The sequence below is a fragment of the Mirounga leonina genome, unplaced genomic scaffold (genome assembly GCF_011800145.1).
Source record: "Mirounga leonina isolate KUSES-001 unplaced genomic scaffold, KU_Mleo_1.0 Mir_507, whole genome shotgun sequence".
In the NCBI taxonomy this organism is placed as follows: Eukaryota; Metazoa; Chordata; class Mammalia; order Carnivora; family Phocidae; genus Mirounga; species Mirounga leonina.
In genome coordinates, this window is record NW_023270789.1 from 71,489 (window position 1) to 94,405 (window position 22,917).

Sequence of the window (22,917 nt, forward strand, 5' to 3'; positions counted from 1 at the left end):
GAGGACGCAGTATCTGTCACATTCCCATTTTAACACTGAGGCCAAGGTTCTTCCATATTGTATCACCATGAGCCAGTAATGCAAGTGCCAACTAGAAGATGAGTAATAGTGGTCTATGGGTCGGATCAATTAACCACGTGGTGTGGTACCAAAGGGTGTTTTATGGGAAGCTGTAATGGTAGCTTTAAGGATGTCCTCCAGTTTATTGGCACTATAAAACATTTCAAATTTGTTTAATTAATGAGTTTATTATGCTGCTTAAAAAAATGGGTCCCCCTGAGCAGATGAGTGAATCCTCCCAACACCCTAGAGGATCACTATTCTTCTATTCCCCAGTTTACAGAGGAGGTGACTGAGGCAGAGAGAAATTAAGGAACCTGTTCAAAGTCACAGAGCTAAGAAGGGGGAGATCCAGAATGTGAACTCAAGGAAGCAGACTCAGAACACGGAGGTTATAATGCCTTTCCTGCAGATTCTAACACATCCATATATTCTTTATGGTAATGGCAAGTTATTTGTAAGTACACATAGTAAGGAGCTTTTTTTTTTTTTCCGATTTTTATTTATTTGTCGGAGAGAGAGCACAAGCAGGGGGAGAAGCTGGCAGAGAGAGAAGCAGGCTCCCCACTGAGCAGGGAGCCTGATATGGGGCTCCATCCCAGGACCCTGGGATCATGACCTGAGCCAAAGGCAGATGCTTAACCAACTGAGCCACCCGGTGCCCCATGTAAGGAACTATATGGAGATAATTAAAGGAAATAGGTGTGACAAAGAAGACAGATGATACACACCTAGTTTAAGGTATAGCCAAACTTCCTAAAGAAAGCAGCACCTGTTTCTTTAAGAAGATATAAAATGTAAGTTATGAGCAGTAAAAATTTTACTTCAAATTCCATCAATGATGATAGTTCACTATGTGGGCTGGTAATGATTTATAACTACACAAAGTTATTTGATGTTCTGGGCTCCTGTGGCACATTAGGAAGAAATGCCTCTCCTCCCATTTCCTTCCATGTTGAAGGACCTCAGTTTAACTCCTGACCTTTCTCCACCCCTTTAGTCAGCCCCAGGCAGGTAAAGGGACTTATCTTAACAGTATGTTGGGGAAGAATAAACCAGGCATGCTTGACTTAGCTCCACCTTTCTTCTTTTTGGGAGGCACCTGCCTGCAGGAAGCCTGTTTTTGCCACTGCTTCTCCAAGAACAGGCTCTTCCTCACCATGTAGAGTGGTCTGCCAAGGCCCAATGTCATCTGTGACTAGGTAGATAAGTCTACCTAATTCTGGGGATTGGCTAGCATGCCCCTAGGTTCTTGCATTAAGTTCTCTACCTAAGCCTTTATCAGTAATGCAGTTGATAAAATACCAAACTATCTGCCACTACTTTGTTTTATCTCTCCGTTCGTTCAGATCTTGGGTAAGGGAAAAGGAGTGCTTCTCAGGAGGCCCTCTTCAGAGACCTCTATCATTATATAGCCAGGTATTTGCTCCATATTAGAAAAATTCAAACATGAGGAAGAAAACATTATGGCAGCAAGATAAAGGTCTGCAGTCAGGCAGACATGGGTTTTGGGTTTTAAATCTTGGCATAATCTCCCTACAAGGCATTTAAACTGAGCTTCAGTTTCCTCAATTATAAAACGGAAATAATACCTACTTTTTAGGGCTACGTGAGAGGAGAGAAAATGTATTTAAAAGTGCCTGGCAGGCAATCACTGAATGTTAACTATTACTACCACTATTACTATGATTTCAAGACAGTAGGGGGAATGCTTAAAAATTCAGGAAAATCGACATGGATTTTGGTATATAACTAATATCAAAGGGAATGTGATAATGAATATATATGGCACTGAACTGAGAGGTTGGTAACTGATTAAGGACACAAAAGTAAGCAATATAGCTAAATATCACTTACTCAAAATAACCATTCATAGCCCTAATTTGATGATCCCCCAAACAGGACAGAACCAAAAAGTAACATTACTCTGAATCAAGTATATATTAGAAAAACAGAAACGGCTTACAGAAACCGAAATCTCCAACATGAGTAATCAGATAATGGCTAGGGTGGAACCCCAAAAAAGGAGGGGAGCTAGGGGATTTTTAAAACTGGTATTTTTAAAATGCCACACAATTTCATATCCTCAAAACTTGAGTCATAGAATAGGAGGCTGGTTGTAAGAACTAAGAGTAATGAGAAGAGAAATTAAGAGGTACAGTAAGATAATTTTACCACAAATATGAATACAGGTTTTATATTCTAGATCTAACTCTGGCAAAGAGATGGACCAAATCTGAGAAGCCAAGAGGCTTGGGAGGTTGGGAGGATTCACTCATCTGCTCATGGGGACCCATTTTTTTAAGCAGCATAATAAACTCATTAATTAAACAAATTTGAAATGATAGTGCCAATTAAACTGGAGGACATCCTTAAAGCTACCATTACAGCTTCCCATAAAACACCCTTTGGTACCACACCACATGGTTAATTGATCTGACCCACTAGAGCACTATTATTCATCTTCTAGTTGGCACTTGCATAGACTAGCCAGGTAAACTTAATGTACTGCTGACCCTCTAAAATAGATGCCCTGGTCACATAGAGCCTTTTAGTTTTAGTTGGTAACTCTGTTCTGTGGCCCTAATACTTCTTCCACATCACAGCTGAACATAACAATCAGCTGTAAAGGGAGGGAGAAGGAGAAGGGATTCTGTAAGACCGAGAGGCCTCGTCTAAGAAAATTCATGAAAACTCTACTGCTAGAAATACAGCCCAACGGAAAAATGATCTTCTCCAAGTAACGACTTCTTAGCAAGTATTTTGAGTCACAAAAGACCTAAATTTAAATCTTAGCTTTGGTATGTCTTAGTTCTATGACAATTCCCCACCTCCATGGTTTTGTTTTGTTTTGTTTTGTTTTTTTGAGAGAGCTTGCTAAGCAGGTGGGCGGGGGAGGAGCAGAGGGAGAGAGAGAATCTTCAATCTCATGCCCCTGAGATCATGACTGGGCTGAAATCAAGAGTCAGATGCTTATCTGACTAAGCCACCCAGGGGCCCTTCCTACCTCCATGTTAAAATAAATAAATAAATAAATAAATAAATAAATAAATAAATAAATAAAAATAAATAAATCAGTGTTTCACCTTCTTCATCTATAAAATAGGGCCAATACCACTTAGTTTGCAGAGCTGTAAGCCTTAGTGTTAATTTAAGTACCCAGTATGGTACATTGCATATAGCAAGTACTCAATGAATTTATTGATCATTCCCCAAATTCTTCTGTTCCATGTTTCTAAAGCTAATTTCATGGATCTAACATCGTAATTCCAAGCAGCAATTATATAGTATCTCATTTTTTCACAGATCCTTTATAATTATTCCAGTCAGCAATGGGCAGAGAAAGCGGCCTTTGTCTTTTCAGAACTTAAAAGTTTAATGGTCTCCATTTATAAAAATAAGAGCATCTTTTGAGAAAAAGTGTACATAAAGCAATTTCTATGTTTCTCCAGAAAGAAAAAAAAAGCCTTCCTTTGCATTTGGACCTAGATATTATACTTGGACTACTGTACTCTTTTAAAAATAAACTATTTTGGCATCTCAGCTCTTTCCACAGTTTGGCTATTGTGGACATTGCTGCTATGAACATTGAGGTGCATATGGCCCTTCTTTTCACTACATCTATGCCTTTGGGGTAAATACCCAGGACTGCAATTGCTGGGTCATAGGGTAGCTCTATTTTTAATTTTTTGAGGAACCTCCACAGTTTTCCAAAAGTGGCTGTACCAACTTGCATTCCCACCACAGTGTTAAGAGCCGAGATGCCCCTCAACAGACAAATGGATAAAGAAGATGTGGTCCATATATACAATGGAATATTACTCAGCCATCAGAAAGGATGAATACCCAACTTTTACGTCAACATGGATAGGACTGGAGGAGATTATGCTAAGTGAAATAAGTCAAGCAGAGAAAGTCAATTATCATATGGTTTCATGTATTTGTGGAACATAAGGAATAGCATGGAGGACATTAGGAGAAGGAAGGGAAAAATGAAGGGAGGGAAATCGGAGGGGGAGACGACCCATGAGAGACTATGGACTCTGAGAAACAAACTGAGGGTGTTAGAGGGGAGGGGGTGGGGGGATGCGTTAGCCCAGTGATGGGTATTAAAGAGGGCACGTACTGCATGGAGCACTGGGTGTCATACGCAAACAATGAATCATGGAACACTACATCAAAAACTAATGATGTAATGTATGGTGACTAACATAATAAAATTAAATTAAAAAAAGAAAAGAAAAAAATAAACTATTTTGGAAAAAAATAATAGGAATTTTGAAATTAGGCTCACTAGAACACTCACCCGACTTTCTCTTTCTTTTTTAGCCATGAGCTCAAGTTCCTCTTTGGCATTACTCAGTTCCTTTTCCAGCCCTGCAACTGTGTCCAAGTCTCCTAAAAATGACCACATAGCACTCGTTTTAATCACTATAACATCATATGACCTCTGCCGCTTTGTTTCTGAGCAATTTAGTCTGAATACACAATCTCACGATGACAACAAAAATATATGCACAGATTCTTCTTTGCAGCATTATTTGTAATAGCAAAATACTGCAATCAATCTACATGCCTATAAAAAGAAGAGTGAATAAACTATGGTATATCCATGCAATGAGGTACTATATACAACTGCAAAAAAGAATGAGGAAACTCTTTATGAACTGATACAGAATAATTTCTAAGATATATTGTTAAGTTAAACAAGTTGGTTACAAAAGAATACATCTAGCGGAGTCTGTTTTACATTAGGAAAGGGGAAAATAAGAACACACACATACACATCACATATAGACACAGGATTGCTCTCTTACTTTGCAAAAAGAAACATAGGAAGGATAACCCAGAAATGAAATTGGTTGCCTTCAAGGGAGGGGTGAAAACCAGAGAGAAATGTCAGAGAAGTTGATGGGTCTTCTGAGCATACTTTTTTATATATTTGAGTTTTGAACCACGTTAATGTTTTATTTTTAATGTGTAAAGTTAGTTCAATAATAATGGGGGAGAAAAAGCCTAAAACTGAATATTAACATAAATAAATGAGCCTATATAATAAATAGATAATATAAACACCCACAAAATTAAAAAATTAATCCGAATAATTTTTTGAACTCACTATTCTAACTGTATGCCCTCAGTGGGAAATAGTCTAAGGATTAAAAAAATAAATCTTAAACATTATTTAATAGACTTATTGTTGGTTGTGGTATTCATGTAGCAATTCTAAACTACTTTAGTGTATTGTGTGAATGGGTAAGTATATTCACGTTAGAGGTAAGCAGGTTTCTCAAGGTCAAAAAAAGGCAGATACAAATACAAAATAAGTCAAAGAAAGAACCTGTGGTGTTAAATTAGAATTAGAGAAATCCGTATCAAATACACACACACACACACACACACACACCCTTAGCTCTGTTCACCTAAAAGGCCCTAGAAGCAAATGACATACCTGTGGTGGCTATGAACCCATCTCATGCCCAGATATTAGTACCTAAGTGCCATTACCCACTTCAAGGAACCAGAGCTCCTTGAAGTAACAGGCAGTTCCAGGGCCAAGGCAGGGAAAGGGAAAGGTGATCACGGAACATCTTATTGTGCCAGAAAGTGTGGAAATGCTGAAAAACTGATGGTGACATATCAAAAGGACAGAGGAGCAGCCTAAAGGGGCTCCAACTGGCCAAATCAGGGGTAATATGGGCATCAAATGGAATAATGACAGAAACAGATAATAAAATGATTTTTTTTTTAAAAGAATCCATTAGAACACATTGATATAAAAAAAAAATGGAGTGGGGGAGAATAGGGAAAGGGCAGCTCTTTATGAAAGAACAGGTGCTAATACACAAGGAAGAAATTTTAGAAATAGAAATCACTTTTTTAAACTACCAACGTAATCGCTGCTTCGGGCAAGGCTGAGGGGATGCTAGGAGCCCTGGGTGAGTGGCTGTGGGGAGACGGTCAACCTCTCAGGGTGTTGGGCAGCAGGTCACCAACACAAAGGGAGACGTGTAGAGGTCTGGCAGATACAATCTTAACTAAGGAAAAATACAAACTGCTATCATGTGCTCCTGATGTGGTGCACTGAGAAAGACCTCACCCTTGTAGTATTCTTGCTGAAAATGTTTAACTTGAATTGAACCATGAGGAAACAATCAGAGCCAGATTGAAGGCCATTCGCTGGCCCAGAGTTTTCAAAAATGCCAATGTCAAAAAAGACCAAAAAAGGCTAGAAAACTGTTCTAGACTAAAGGAGACTAACGAGACATGACAACTAAATGCATGCATGGTCCCGGAGAGGGAGACCCAACCACCGGGAATGTTCCTGGGACAATGGGAACTCTGGATATGAACTGTACCTTAGGTACCAGGACTATACCAAGGTTAAATTTCCTGAATGTGATCGTTATACTGTAGTTATGTAGGAGAATGCCCTTGCTTTTAGGAAATACATAATGAGGTATTTAGAAATGAAGTGTCATGATATCTAAGTAATTTTTAAAAGGCTTAGAAAAAACATTCCATCTGTGCATGTACATGTGAAGAAATAATGCAAATGTTGCAAAACGTTAATAGATGGTGAATCTTAATAAAAGTCTGTATGTGTATTCACTGCAGGATTTTTGCCACTTTTCTAGAAGTTTGAAATTTGCAAAATAAAAAATTAGAGAGAGGTACTTTTTGAAAAAAGGTAAATAGGGAGTAAATTAAACAAATCAAGCATTCTTTACTCTTTGACAAAGTTTTCCTACAAAAAAATAACTAGTTGCATGACTTACCTATGGAATTCCATTAATACCTTACACTATAACACAGACACAAACTTTTTACGTTCTTTTCCTTTCTTTTTTTTAAAAGTAGCTCCATGCCCAGCCCAGCATGGAGCCCAACATGGGGCTTGAACTCACGACCCCGAGATCAAGACCTGAGCTGAAATCAAGAGTTGGATGCTTAACTGACTGACCCAGGCACCCCCTTACATTCTTTAATATTAAAAAAATCATAAGTTAATTCTTCAAGTCCACAACCTTTCTTTTTTTTTTTTTTTTTTAAAGATTTTATTTATTTATTTGAGGGAGAGAATGAGAGACAGAGAGCATGAGAGGGAAGAGGGCAGAGGGAGAAGCAGACCCCCTGCCGAGCAGGGAGCCCGATGTGGGACTCGATCCCGGGACTCCAGGATCATGACCTGAGCCGAAGGCTGTCGCTTAACCGACTGAGCCACCCAGGCGCCCCCACAACCTTTCTTATAGCATTATAATTACCACTTCATTGCTGATGGTGAGCCCCTATTTCTACAACTCACTGGGTAAATCTCTTCCTTGAAGCTACCCTAGATCCCAGCCTTTTGCTCTGTGAAAGTCAGAGACTCTAATCCCCAGCACTCATTTAAGTTTTGTTCCTACTCTTCACAGAATTCATTTGTTCTTAGGGAGTTCAAGGCCTACAACTGTCTCTTAGATGGTTGTGATCTTGGCAACTAACTTAATGTACACTGCCTCCCCTTCCCAACACTGTAATGCAGGTTATGTCAAGTTACCGTGAGTAGCCTCGGCCTGCTTGTAAGATACCCAGGAGAAGGTGTCAGCCCCACTGTCCTGTTGTATAGGCTTGGAAACACACCTCCTGCATTTCTGAACCCCTGAAAAGCTATCTGGAAAGAATAATCAGGAGGCAGTTTCCCTGAGCCAAACTGTACCCAGAACAATAGTCTCAATTCAATACAACGAGGGTAGTTCTTTCTAGAATAGACAGGTCTTCAGCCTTTCAGGGGGAATCTAAACTTATTTTTTTCCATTAAGGTAGGAAAAGAGAGTCCTGGCCAAACCTATTAACAGAGTTACAGAAAGAAAAGACAGAAGATTCCTTAGTGAAATTAAATTTGATACTTACCTAATGAGGACCTGGTTATACTGGTATCCCCTTTGGCAGTCAATGAAATGCTATCATCTTTGGAGGGTATATGAACTGAACCCTAAAAATTGGAAGAGTCAGGGGGTTTAGAAAGGTTACAGGAACCATGATCATAATGACAAGGACCCGGAATGTCCTCACACAATTTGGTATTAAAATAATCAAACTCATGCCTCAGACACACAAAATAAAGGCAGTTGGCATGAACATCTATACAAGCATGTAATTCTTACTTGGTCAGTCTGCTCTCTAAGATGGGGGCTGCTGGAGGTAACTTCGGTGGGTTGGTTAGAGATGAGTGCTTGGGACATGAAGTCTTTCCCTCCTAAATACTGGCGCAGGGCCTGTAATTCTGAATTTCTTTCCATCAGGGCTTGTACCATCTTCTCTACAGTGGCCTAGTAAGGAAATCACACACACCATTAAAAAGATACTCTAGAAAACAAAATTTGTGCTCTGAAGTTATTCGTTAAAAGTCAACTGTTCATGAAAAGCCAGTGGGGGCCCCCCAAAATAGTTTCCTTGCTTTCAGTTTATAGGGAAAAACAGCTGATGAGTGGAAAGAAAGTCTCTCAGGTAAAGAATATTGGAAAAGCTGAATGTAACACATCTGTTACAGATCAAACAACCTGAAATTGGCTCTGCCAGAACTTGATCAGGCTGAGGTATTAAGATTCTGGTTTGAAGTGGGATAGCAGATGTCCTTTACTCTGGGATACATGTGCCTTTGGCCTGGATGTTCTTTACCCAAACAATCGTTTGGTTTGCTCCCTTTACATCTTTGCCTACTGATACTTTATCGGATTGGCCTCCTCTGCATATCCTATCTAAAACAGACATCTTTTCTCTACTCCCAGTTCTCTTTGTCCTGATAAGTTTTTACAATGCACTTACCATTATCTGATATATGTTCACTGTCTATCAACTGTATGTAAGTTTGCTAAGGGCAGGCTCTATGATGTTTTCTTCAGCACTGAATCACAAGCACCCAGAACAATGTCTGGCACATAGTAGGCACTCAATGCATATTTACTGAGTGAATCAATATACCCGGAAACATTTTTATCAGACCATATAATCAGGAGAATCTAAACCTCAAAACCACCAAACCCACTTTATTTAATTTCAAATCCCAGTTTTCTAAGACAGATGATGGCACAATAAGGAAAAGATCTAGAACATTATGTGACCATTACCACATAGGAAGTCTGCATTTAATCAGAAAATCTGGAAACAATAAACTCAGACTAAAATTACTGGGGGTAAAAGATGATGAATCAGTACTGTATTAGCTGTATCAGCATCAACTGGGGACAATTACTACTGTTTTAATGAGAAACTGAGCTCTTGTCATAATTTCTAAGGTAAATAAAAGAATAACCTTACATTTTTAGTAAGTAAAATTTGGGCTTTTTAAGGATTTGGACATAACCATCTTAGAGGTTAACACTACATTGTAAGTTTGCCTGAATAAAAATCTGAAGAAGTTACTATGAGAAAAAACATAATAAATAATATACAAGATCTCTTCTGTATATGTATATATGATCTATCTGGCTTGGTATTCTTTTCCTAGCAGTGTTGTTTTTAGCAATGGTCCTCCAAGTGTTGCTCGTGGACTGGCAGCATCACCATCACCTGAAAGCTTGTAAGAAATGCAAATTCTCGAGTCCTATCTATACCTCCTAATTTCTGTCCCCAGGAGTAAGCCTGGGAATCTGTGTTTCTAAAATGCAATCCAGGGGGAATTTCTCCTCCATATAAAATTTAAAAAGCAGATCTAGAATACAACCACTACTCTTTTTCTTGAGTTAAATCAATTTTTTGTAATTTAGTCATCTGCTAGCTTCTACTTTTTTACTATCGGGAGTGTATAATATTTCTTTCTTAGGTGAAATAAACTAATTCAAGCTACAAACGGGTTAAAAAGAACACTCATATAAAGACTTCTGTTAGCCTCCTGCCAAAGACTTAAATAATTCAGTGATTTTGTTAGGTCTTCTCTAGAAGCAATTTCTGCAGCTCATGGCAGAATGTTTCTAAGGAAATGTATATTCACTTCAGTGGGCCTGAGGATTAGAAAAGAGGATTATAACCATCCCATGATATAAGGAAGCATTAGAAAATATTATGGTCAAATAACAAAGGCAAATGATAAGAATCCAGTCCTCCCTGAAACTGGCTGGGGGCGACTGTGAGCGACTGGTCCCTGAAATGCAGCACACATCTCTAGCCTTGAGGAGAAAGATACCTGGGAATGGGGATAAATTAAGAATTGACTTTTGAGGGATGCCTGGGTGGCTCAGTCAGTTAAGTGTCTGCCTTTGGCTCAGGTCATGATCCTGGGGTCCTAGGACAGAGCTCCCGGCTCAGCAGGGAGTCTGCTTCTCCCTTTCCCTCTGCCCCTCCCCCAGATCATGCTCTCTCTCTCTAATAGATAAAATCTTAAAAAAAAGTAGAATCTATTAAAAAAAAAAATTGACTTTTGAAATACCTGTGTACCAGTATTGTAAGATTAATATATCCCATGTTACTATAAATTATTTATTCTCATCATGGCCTTTGAAGAAAACAGTCTTTTTTCCTCTTAAGATAATTCAGATTTTATAAGAATTAAGAAAAAATATGTCAAGTGTAAGTTTTCCCGTAACTTGGCTAAAAATAGAAAATATCATGAGTCTTGAGAATTTAGAATCAAAATCAAAACACTCCAGAACCCTGTATTCCCTTCTGTCAAAATTATCAGAATATTAAGGAAAGAAAATGTACAGAATGAAGTTAATGGGTACGTGTGTTGCTTAGGCACCCTTCTCAATGCAAAGTGCCTAAAAATCTTGCATGCTCTGATGACAGATGTAAAACCGTAGTCTAGGTAACAGACTAAAGGAAGAACCCCTAACAGAATGGACTGCAAAATGACACACACATACACGCTACAATGTTCAAACGCTCCCTATTCCCAGACTACAAATGCACTGACACTCTTCTGGTCTGTGCATTAGTCCTTACTTGGCTCTCCTGCTCCCTGGTGCTCAGAGACTGAAGCAGGCCTTGAATCTCGATTTCATGTTCCACTGCTTGCTTGTTTCGATCGCTCAGCAGTTCCTGCAGCACCCTTTCCTTTCGCTGTAGGCGCCGGCACAGGTCCTCTGCTATCTCACTCTGCCCTGGTCCGAGCTTACACAGCAATGTGGCACTAAGATCCTAATACAGAAGGGACACTCTTAAGTTCTGGGGGAAAGAATTCCCTCTACTACATATCAAGGGGTTTATAAGAATCTGTTATAGAGGGGTGCCTGGGTGGCTCAGTCGTTAAGCGTCTGCCTTCGGCTCCAGGTCATGGTCCCAGGGTCCTGGGATTGAGCCCTGCCCGCACCAGGCTCCCTGCTCTGCAGGAAGCCTGCTTCTCCCTCCCCGTACTCCCCCCTGCTTGTTTGCCTCTCTCGCTGTGGCTCTGTCAAATAAATAAATAAAATCTTAAAAAAAAAAAAAAAAAGAATCTGTTATAGAAGAAAGAGCTATGAGATTCTGGAGAACAAGTATCATGTTTTATTCACTTCTGTTTCCCCACATCTTGCACAGGCCTGGTACACAGAAGGCTGTAAGTACATGCTCAAAGAATGAGCACTAACAATACAGAAAAATACTTATAATGGCAACTTACATATTGTTTTCTGAAGTAACCCTTTCCTTATTTGCTCAGGGTACATAATAATCAATATTAGATGAAGATGAATGGACACGCAGTCCATGTATTTATTTTCTCCCCAGTATAACTTTTGTAGGGGAAACACAAAATAATAAGCTCTAAAAGAATAATGAGCACTATATTTCTCAGCATGGTGATGAAGTTCCTACTTCCATACTGAAAGGTTGTAGATGGTGGTTAAAACTGTGGAACCGGGGCACCTGGGTGGCTCAGTGGGTTGAGCGTTTGCCTTCGGCTCAGGTCATGGTCCCAGTGGCCTGGGATCGAGCCTCGCATCGGGCTCCCTGCTCAGCGGGAGGCCTGCTTCTCCCTCTCCCTCTCCCTCTGCTGGTCTCCCTGCTTGTACTCTCTCTCTGTCTCTCTGTCAAATAAATAAATAATTAAAAAAACAAAAACAAAACAAAAAAAAACTGTGGAATCACACTGCCTGGGTGGCTTACTGACTCTGTCACTTATTAACTATGTTACTTTGGACAAGTTATTTCATTTCAGAAGTCTGTTCCCTTGTCTGTAAATGAAGGATAATAATATACACCTCATAGACTTGTCAGGATTCAGTGAGTTAACATTCATCAAGCAATTATAACAGTGCCTAACAAGCGTGAGCACCATCACTAATAAAGGTTGGCTATCACATTATAGGTGCATGTTTTAGTTCTCATTAATTCTCACATGACTTAATTGAGAAAGATAATTGTCACCTGAGTTTAGAGGTAGAGGAATAAAAGTCCCAGTGAAAGCCAATGACTCGCCCAGGCACAGGATGGAATTTAAGACTTGGGTCACTGGCCCCCCAGACCTAAAGAGTCCCAATCCAAGACTGAGATTCTATAATCACTAAACCAACTGCCACTAAACCAATTAGCTAAAGTCTTGCCTCCACTTCTTTGTTCCTGTCATGCAGAGATGTCTGTAACTGCTGAATGATACTCTCTTGTTCCTTCTGCCAACGGCTAAATTTGGTTTCCCTTTCTTCTTTCAGCCATTGGAGGTTTTGACAGGTGGCAGATAACTGCTCTACTTCCAGGCCTTTGGCCCTCAGGAGACTCTCCATACTCTACAGTAACAGAGAAAGCAATGACAAGTCAAAGGACCACCCCACACTCCCCAGGATAAATAAGACACTTAATCCACCTTCAAATTACCTCCTAACGTATCAATTTTTTGCAAAAGGAGAAAACTTAGTATCTAATCTAACAATGCCATACTAATCTTTTCTTTGGTTTTAGAAACTCTCAACTAATTTCTTTTTTTTTTTTTTTTTTAAAGATTTTATTTATTTATTTGACAGAGAGAGACACAGCGAGAGAGGGAACACAAGCAGGGGGAGGGGGAGAGGGAGAAGCAGGCTTCCCGCGGAGCAGGGAGCCCGATGCGGGGCTTGATCCCAGGACCCTGAGATCATGACCTGAGCCGAAGGCAGACGCTTAACGACTGAGCCACCCAGGCGCCCCAACTAATTTCTTTAGAGAAATAAAAATGAAGCATTTTTGAGGAGGCAGGCTATGCTACACAGGAAGTGAAGGACTTCTTTAAGAAGTGGAAGATGGTTAAATATATAAGCTCTAAAATACATATCCAAAAATAGCCCACAGTAAATATTAATAATCAAGTGTTCTGACTGTGGCTATTCAAGGATATGCATGTAATATTAATGAGAAAACAACAGTATAACAGTTGTACCCTGGCAATGTTTATGTAAAAGTATATAGATATTGACAAGGATTAGAAACAAATCAGGGGCCCCTGGGTGGCTCAGTTGTTAAGCGTCTGCCTTCAGCTCAGGTCATGATCCCAGGGTTGTGGGATCGAGCCCCACATCGGACTCCCGGCTCAGCGAGGAGTCTACTTTTTCTCTTCCTCTGCTTGCCGCTCCCCCTACTTGTGCTCTCTCTCTGTCAAATAAATAAAGAAAATCTTAAAAAAAAAAAAGAAATCAGAAAGGATGTCTAGAAATCCATATTCACTACCTCCCCCTACAAAGTCCACAGCAGAAGTACTAACATTTCTCACTTCCTAATCTACAATGATGGATAACTATTTTTGTTGTTTCCGTATTTTTTTTTTCTTATAAAGCAAATACCTTGGTTTTCAGAAAATGAGGGAAAGGGTCGATGCTTCAGGCTTAGCATCCAAGTGGGAGAGAGATAACAATCATGGCAGATTGTGCTCTTACCTGCATGGTAGCTTCATTAGAGGAGAGAATACCACGCAATCTCTCTAAGTCATGATCTCGTTCTCGCATGGCGAGATGAAGTTGACGCAGTTCCTTCTCTTTCTCTTCCAGAGTGGAGAACTTTTCATCTATAGCCCGCTGCAAGGAAAGTAAGGACCCTAAAGCTCCTTAGGATTCACTATTGTGATCACACTTATTCAACAAAAATATAAAGGAAGGGAAGACCAACTCCAAAAAGCAGCAAATTAAGTAGACACGTATTTCTAAGTACCTATGTGAATAGACTAATCCCTAGTGCCGTAAACAAAACTAAGGTGCGTACCTCTAAAGCAACATCTCGATCTTGTATTCTCTGCCGAAGTTTCTCAAGCAACATTTCATCTGCTTCAAGGGTTTTGTCCGACTTATCTCGATACTGCAGGAGCTCCCGAAATTCCTAATGAGACCAAAAAATATTTCCCTTTATTCATTTATCCAATATGCATCAAATTCCTACACTTTGCTAAACAACTTGTTATTCAGGATAAAAAAACAAAATGTTATCACTCTCAAGGAAAACACAGGTTAGCAGAGATAACAGACAGACATACAAATTACTAACTATTGTACACATGTGTATATGTGTGTGTGTGTGTATACACATTATGTATATATGGGTGTGTATGTCTGCATAGCTAGCTACTGGGGAATACAAGATGCACTGTCTAAATCTGCCGGAAGGTGTCACTAAAGATCTCACAAAAGAGGTTACATTTGCTCTGAGTCTTACAGTACTGGGAGTTTCCCAAGTGAAGAGCAGGTGGGGGTATTTCTATCAGAGAGAAAATGTATGTACAATACATGCACACTATGAAAAAACTATGCTCATCAGAATGTAAGAGATTCAATAGGACTGAAGCTTAGAGCAGGAGACTGATCACAGTCTTCTTCAGTGTTCCAAATTTTCCCTCCGACGTTCATTTTATCATGTAAGTAACTGGAAATTTCTATACAGATGTTTTCACCTACTAGACTAAGAACAGTGGTCATATCTTCTGTCTTCCCAGCACAAGCATAGTATCTGGTTCACAGAGGTGTTTAATAACTACTTGCAAAATATTTATTGCTTAAGTCTTTCAGGTCTGTATTTATTATTTCCTACACCTGCTGGTTAGCACTGTGGTTCATGAATTGTACTTTCTACTTATTTTGAACCCTCCTGGTTCCCACCTCTCAATGTTCTGCATGTACTCAACAGGTACTCAACACAGGTGGACTAATCTGAGATTACATGAACAGAACTTTCAGAGCTCTGTGAGCCCAGTTTCTGCTAAAGTCATTACGTAGACTCACCTGAAGCAGCTGCTCTTTGTGACTCAGACTGTGGTTTAGGTGCTGAATGTGTTGCTCATGGCTTCTAATCTCGTTGTATTTTTCAGTCTCCAAAGTACGAAGCTGTTGGCTCTTACTCTGCAATTCTCCTTGGAGCTGCTGCAAGGCTTTTCGTAATTCCTGAATTAAACAGATTCCCTTTTTCAAACAATCTAAAATTTTCACCTGGTTAGTAGTTAGTGAGGCCTTAAAACTTTCAAGGCATACAGAATAAAATATAAAGTAGCAGGAAAGGGCCATTCTTACAATTACTCTAGAAATATTATACATGAATCAAATAGGATATGGGAAATTGTGGGAACTGTGAATGGTGGTAAGATGTAAATTTCATATTATATATAATACTCTCTAGTTTAAAAATGATAGCTCTATATAACTACTAAGCAGAACTCTGTCCCACTGTAACCCTGGATAAGCTCAAGGACAGAATATTTCTATCATCCTTTCACATCTTAAAAAAAAAAAATTGACAGCATATGCTCTAATGTAATGAGATAAAGGAACCACCTAAGAATTTTTTTTTTTTAAAGATGTGGCTAATTGTGCATGCCATTCCTTTAACCTTGGTTATTGTTTCCCACTATTCTGTCTTGCTAATCTTTACCCACCCTTCAAGAATAACCCCAGATAGCTCCTCCCCCAAGAAGCTTTCCCTGCCTCCCTTCCTCAGCCCCTCCTATATATTCCAATAGGACCCAAACATACCTCCTTTACCTCATTTCAGTATTTGCACTACAATTCCGTTTATGTGACTGTCTCATACTAAACTACAAGTGACTTAACAGGAAAGAGCCTGTGATATTGACTCATGTATTTTCAGAACACAGCCCAGTCTCTGGCACATGGTATGAGGACAATAAACGTCAAACTGAATTACTTCAATTAAGCAAGTGACTCAAGGATTCAACACAAACTGCCCTGATAAAAAGTTATTATCAAGGCAAAGTCAGCATCTCTGGCCACAAAACAACTGCCGATTTACCTGGTTATGTCTCCACGACGCCTCTTTCTGCTGTTCTCTTTCATGGGCGGCAGCCTCTACAAATTGCACACATCGTTTGGCATCAGCCAGGTGGCGTTCTTTTTGACGTACTACCCTCTGGAGTTTCTGTATTTCAAGCTGGCTGTAGAACAAAGCACTCTGAAGATCAAGCAGGGCCACCTGTTGCTGAGCTGGGGAAGTACCCTCTGAGTTCTGAAAAAAGAGGAAAAATCAGAATCACAAGGTGGGCAAGCACCAAGCAGCTGAGAAGACCAACGAAATCAAAACTGTGACTGAACGTGGCACTGCCTCAACCGGAGTCTCGCCTCCTGTCCTATGTGACCCTCACATACACGAAGTTGTCCAAGCTGACTTTGGTGCAGCGTTTCTCGAAGCTTTGCCATTGTGTCATTTTGACCTTCAATCACCTGGTACAACTCCTCGGTCTGAAAACGAGACAGGGAGTACCAAACATATTAGTAAACTAAAAATAAATTCCATTATCTCACCTGTACAGATTTTAGAAATACCAATTTAGATTACACTATGGTTTCTCTAGACTAACATCTGTTGGTCTGACAATCGGTTTCTACAAAATATGGAATACATGTCTACTTTGATGGAACAAATCATTTCCTCAGAGGTCCCTGACTACCAAATATTTACCTCATTTTCCCTGCTCTTCAGAGTTTCCTTGAGGCTTTGAATTGTACCATCTTGCTTCTGAGATGACTCCTGAGCAGACTTGAGTTCACAGCTCATTTCATTCAGTTTCTCTTGAAGAATCTGAATTCGGCAAAGAAAAACAGTTTGTTAGGTCAATTTCTTTTAACCTCTAAATCAACTAGAAAGTCCTTCCTCAAATCTAGGTTTAAAGGGTTTCCTAGAGAATACTACCTTGTTAATTTTTCCTCACATGTAGTAACCATTAAAGCCCTAAATCATTCATTAAGACAAAGTAGCAGGAAATATAAAATACTTCATTTAATATTCAATTGCTTCAATTCTCATGTACTGTGCTTTCTCTGTAATGGGCAGCTGTACTGGGCACTTGTCCACATGAATCACTGTGGATTCTAATTTTTTTTTTTTTTTTTTTTTAAAAAGAGAGTGCGCGCACGTGCGCACTTGCAGACTTGGGGTGGGGGTAGGGGCAGGAAGAGAATCTTAAGCAGGCTACTGCCCAGCACAGAGCCCACTGCGGGGCTCGATCTCACCACCCTGAGATCATGACCTGAGCTGAAATCAAGAGCCAGACGCTTAACTGACTGAGCCACCCAGGTGCCCCTCACTGTGGATCCTTTATACAAAGACCAAGGAGCTCTGCTATCTAGGGCAGGATGGAACACTACAAGAGTACATCTGGCCAGAAGCTCAGCATTCAAATTGTGGGCATTGATAAAATTTTCTTCTAAGCAAATGTTAGACTCCTTGGGCTCTAAAGGGGTAAGAAGTTAAGCTAAAACCAAAGCATAAACCTATCTTGGTGCCTTATAGAATTAAAGACTACATTCAAGTTTTAATTACAGATCTAAAAGGCACCAGAAATTCGGATCTGTGTAGCGCAAGCTAAAATCTTGATGAGAGATAAAGGAAAGAACTACATTTTTAATCAAAAATATTCCTTAGAACAACAGGAATACAGAGTATCCATCTCCCAAGTCCTACTCAGAGAGGTTAAGCCTCAGCTAGAGCCAGTCACATCCTCAGGAAGCCCTGTGATCTCCAAGGGCCTGGACTGATCATACCTTGTTGGTGGCCTCCGTTTGCTGGATTTTTTCCTGGAGTTCTGCCAAGTGGGAATCAGATACAGACTGCTGAGTTATAATGGTCTCATCTGAATTCAGCTTTTGTTGTTTGAGTAACTCTTCAGTCACGGGCTTGGAAGAAGCAGCAAGACAAGTAAGTTGAGTTAAATGTAGCCAACAATAAATTTTATCTTCAAATGTCTCTGGCATCTTTTGGCAGAGACTTAGAAAACCAGAATTGTTACATTGATTATCAGTACAAATTCCTGAAGACAGTCCTGTTCCTTATTGAGTACTGATTTACTTCCACCCTTATGACACCCCCCTGCTCCCCTCCCTATCTTTCCCTGTGAACTCAAACACTACATATTCAGTTAAAGCAAATAATTCATAGTTTAAACAGAAGAGAGGATTGAAAAAAGAAAATGCTTAAGATGACCAAATATCTACTTTATCCTATTTCTAATCAGGGAATTCAATAATCAAACCTCTACCAGCCCTAAGACCTAGAAAAGGTACATTTCTACTATGCCCGTTCACATTATTGGAAAAATGGGCAGATTTTGAATATGGACTATACAGTATAATATTTTATCAATACTGTATTTCCTCAATTTGGTAATTATACTATAGTTATATAAGAGATGTTCTTGGCTTTAGGAAATATATGCTTATTTAGTATAAAGACTCATAATATCTACAACTAATTCTTAGATGGTTCAGGAATAAAGAAAATAATGTGTCTATATAGACAGTGGGAGTGAAACAGCAAATGTAGCAAAATATTAGTAATTGGTGAATCTGGATAAATGTTAGCAATCTGTGAATCTGGGAGTTCTTTGTATTTCTCTCATAACTTTTCTATAAATTAAAAATGATTTTGAAATAAAAAGTAAAAAAAATTAAAAATAAATTTCAAATCCATAATGGTTTGGGAAAGAGGTATGTTTATAGGAATATCAAGTCACCAAAAAGATTCAGGAGGAAAAAAAACACGTATTGTTTATATAATGTAACAATAAATCAGGCTAAGATAAACTTACTGAACTGGACCTAACATTCATTATGAGCTAAGGGTACTAAAATAAAACTAGGAATTCACTGTGGCATTAAAATCCATCTCCTTTCTCCCTGACCCTTCCTACTCACCCCCCCCCCACCCATTCCAATTAGGAAAAATATAAATCCATTAGGAAGAGAAAAAGGCAACTGCTGTTCATTTTCCCTTTCCCTCACACTTTGAAACTCTAACACCTTCTAGGCAGTGGGATTAGAGCGTCCCTTAAATCCTTTCCTGCCAGCAACTGACTGAAAGTATAAAGCTTTCAGAAAAAAAAAGGTTTTTATTCTTCCAATGCTATTTATCAATTTTTTAAAACATCTGTTAAGTATCATCATATGCAAAGCACTGTGGGAGTTGGGAGTGAGGAGCTGTATAATAAAGGAATAAGGAAATACACAAAATACCAGATAGTGACACACCCTATGTTGTAAAACAGAAAAGCATTATAGAGTGGCAAAGTTACTCTATGTTGGTTGACCAGCTACTTTAAACTGGTTAAATGGAGACCTGCAGGACAGAAAGCCAATCCTGTAGAACAATCTAGGCAGAAGGAACAGCTAATGAAAAAGGCTTACAGTGGTTATGAGCCCAGGACAGAAAGGTCTACATGGTTAGAGTAGCACTTTCCGACAGAAATATAATGTGAGCCATGTATGCAATTTAAAATTTTGTAGTACCTTCATTGACTAAAGTAAAAAATAGATGAACTCAATTTCAATAAAATATTTGATCTGCGCCAATATATTATACCCAAAGAATTATCATAGACAGGCATTCAATATAAAAATTATCCACAAAGTATTTTACTTTCCTTCATACTCAGTCTCTGAAATTCGGGGTGTATTTTATACACACAGCATATCTCAATTCAGGCTAGCCACATTTCAAGTGCTCAAGAGCCAGCCACATAAGCCTGGGGGCTACCTTGCTGGCTAGCACAGGGCTAAGGCATACTGAGCACAGAAGAGAGGAAGCCAGGGGCCAGGTCGTACAGAGCTTCTACAGCAGGGTTAAAGAAGCTGGAGTGCATTCTCATTGAAATGAGAATGGACTGCAGTGTTTTTAAAAAAGAAAAGTAATGCAATTGTATTTATATTTTAAAAAGATCACTATAGCTGTGGTGATTGGACTGGGGAGGCCAACAGGAGCAGGGAGACCACACAGGAGACTGCTTCAGTACTGTAGGTGAAAGAGAATAGTGGCTGGGATGATAGTGGTAGGAATGGAGGGGGAGAGAAATAGATCTATTTGGACATATTTTGAAAGGAGAGTCAACAGGGCTGGAGAGGGAGAAAAAGAAAAGAAGCAAAGATGACTCCTAGAAAAACTGAGATATTTGTTGCTGTGGGTAAACAGGCAGCCTTGCCCTGAAGCACTGTGATTTATGTCACGCCATGGGAGAATTAACTACATGAACAGATATTCACAACAATTCTGATAAAGAAATAATTTTATCATCTATTTAATGATAAAACATTCTCTACAAAACTCGGCTTCTCAGTTCCTCACTGTAAAACACCTTTCCAGTGATATCTATTATAAATATTTTTCAAATTTAAACCATAACAAGCAGAATTCAAGAAAATAGCTTGAAGTTTAAAATGGCAGGGAAGGTGGTCCTATTTATTCACTTTATTTTATTTAAAAGACTTTATTTGAGAAAGAGAGAGAGAGCGGGAGCACAGAGGTAGAGTGGGAAGGAGAAAAGCAGACTCCCCACTGGCAGAGAGCATGATGTGGGGCTTAATCCCAGGACCTTGAGATCATGACCTGAGCCGAAGGCAGACGCCCAACAGACTGAGCCACCCAGGCGCCCCTATTCACTTTAAACCAAAGAATCTCAGAGCTGTGAAGGAAACTTTATAGACTAACTATCTGGTCTAATCCCATCGTACATTGGAAGAAACGGAGACTTAGAGAAGATAAGGAACCTCTGAAGCTACAAAGGAAATCAGGAAAAGGGTCCAGTTAAACCAGATGCACTGAAGCTGGGAATGTATCTTTCAATCTCTATAAACCCACTGGCTACCATATTGCCTGGAATATTGTAGGGACTAAAAGTTTCTGTTTAATAAGAGAACAAGAACCAAAAAAAACCACAAAAACAGGCCTGTCTCCTAATGGCCCAGTCCAATGCTCTAATCCTTCGGTGGCTCTTTAGAAATAAAACCAGATCGATAGATATTTAACAAAGACATTTCAACCGCAACTTTAAACCCAAAGAATGCCACAGAATAGTACATGATGAATGTGATTTAATCTGAACCCATCTCGGCATTAATAATCGCAGGAAATCTCTAAATCTGTAAATGTAATGTACTGACCTAAAGGCTGGAAGATGTTTGTTTTGTCTTTATTTATAACACCTTATTATTGAACATCTCAGAAAAATGTCCTTTCAGACAGCAGTCTGTCTGCCAAAAGACCACTTAGCAAAGTCCCCTGAGTTCATAGCTCAGAATGAATTCTTGAGAAATATCAAGTACATAAACCAATAATTCCTACGACAATTTTATAAAACCTGAAATCAGTAATACTCAATTTGGCTGAATCGGGGCTAATTGCCAGACTACAGGTTACTAAAATCATGTTACAATACTAATGTAATTTTAAATTAAACTGTCTTTGACTCACTTAGGACAAAAGCTTCCCAGCATCAGAAAAGAGAATTGCTTCCAGACCTGATGTTGCATAAAATAAGACCTTTAGCCTAAAAAGGGAGTTTAGATCTTCTGTGTTAACAGCATTTTTCTTGGCACTTCCTAGTCCTCACAACAACAGCAAGTCTTAGATCTGGAACTGCTGTGGTTTTCTATCCTATTGCTAATAATGGGAGATACAAAAGGGCTATCAACTAGCATAAAATTAAAGGCCTAATCTTTGAGCAGCATCTAATGCCTACACCTTCCAAAGGGCCTGATCTAGGTTATGTAGCTAAACTGTGAGAGGGATAAATATTCCATAGCCACACAGGGGCAGACCCTGGTGTTGCAAGGTTTAGAGCAAAGATCTCCTGCTCTGTGAATTTAGATAGAAAAGGAAATTGCACAGGAGCCAGAGCTGAATTGATGTTTACTAAGCGACCACACCCCTCCTATCATGTCTTCTAGTTCAGGGCCACACAATAAAGGAAATTACCAGCTAGAATAAGGCTTCAATATCTTTCTTTAGATATTTAAACTACCTTGGGTTTTCAAGCGTAAGTTCTATGGAAAGCAAATAAGTCAATGTGCATAATGCCAGAAAATTAGTAAGCAGGAGTACTACACTGTTGCTATTTTTCTTTAATATAGAAGGGGCGCCTGGGTGGCTCAGTCATTAAGCGTCTGCCTTCGGCTCAGGTCATGATCCCAGGGTGCTGGGATCGAGCCTCAGCAGGGAGCCTGCTTCTCGCTCTCCCTCTGCTGCTCCCCTGCTTGTGCTCTCTCTCTGTGAAATAAATAAATAAAATCTTAAAAAAAGAAAGAAAAAAGCAATCAGAAGGAACTCTGATGATGACGTTTAATAGTGTATAGAATAGGTATGTGGAGGATTAAACAAAGGAATCAAAATGACCTTACAGAACAATCTTGCTCTTTAGGATGGGAGCTTTTCTTTGTATTTGTAGTAGAATTTAACTAAAGAAAAAATTTTTTCTTTCATGGTTTTTTCTTTCTACAACCTAAAAACAGAAGTACCAAAACTAATTTACATTGATTTCTACTCTTTCCACATTTATTCAGAGAAACAGACAAAAACCAGTCTGCCTTTGTCCCAGTTAGCTCGGTTTGGACATAAAGCACAACAGGCCTTAAGGAGCTTAAAAGTCAACCAGATTTAAACAAGAGATCACAGGCCCCCAATACAGATTTTATTTACAAACACTCTGAGCCCAATTTAATCTATTTCCCCCCA

General features: G+C 39.3%; 1 protein-coding gene across 16 annotated transcripts in view; it reads right to left on the reverse strand.

Moving 5' to 3' along the window:
* The window catches only part of PDE4DIP (phosphodiesterase 4D interacting protein), a 206,436-nt gene that overhangs the window by 53,056 nt on the left and 130,463 nt on the right, over positions 1-22,917 (reverse strand). For 10 of the 16 annotated variants that reach the window (XM_034990161.1, XM_034990160.1, XM_034990153.1 and 7 more), the window contains 12 exons: positions 17,961-18,092; positions 16,879-16,998; positions 16,512-16,658; positions 16,213-16,425; positions 15,192-15,350; positions 14,182-14,295; positions 13,860-13,997; positions 12,561-12,740; positions 10,984-11,178; positions 8,208-8,372; positions 7,954-8,035; positions 4,367-4,458 (listed from right to left, as the gene is read on the reverse strand). In XM_034990161.1, coding sequence (XP_034846052.1) covers positions 4,367-4,458; positions 7,954-8,035; positions 8,208-8,372; positions 10,984-11,178; positions 12,561-12,740; positions 13,860-13,997; positions 14,182-14,295; positions 15,192-15,350; positions 16,213-16,425; positions 16,512-16,658; positions 16,879-16,998; positions 17,961-18,092 — 1,737 coding nt within the window. The remainder of the gene's footprint in view (positions 1-4,366; positions 4,459-7,953; positions 8,036-8,207; positions 8,373-10,983; positions 11,179-12,560; positions 12,741-13,859; positions 13,998-14,181; positions 14,296-15,191; positions 15,351-16,212; positions 16,426-16,511; positions 16,659-16,878; positions 16,999-17,960; positions 18,093-22,917) is intronic. The other 6 variants (XM_034990166.1, XM_034990165.1, XM_034990163.1 and 3 more) reach the window with 1 other exon arrangement.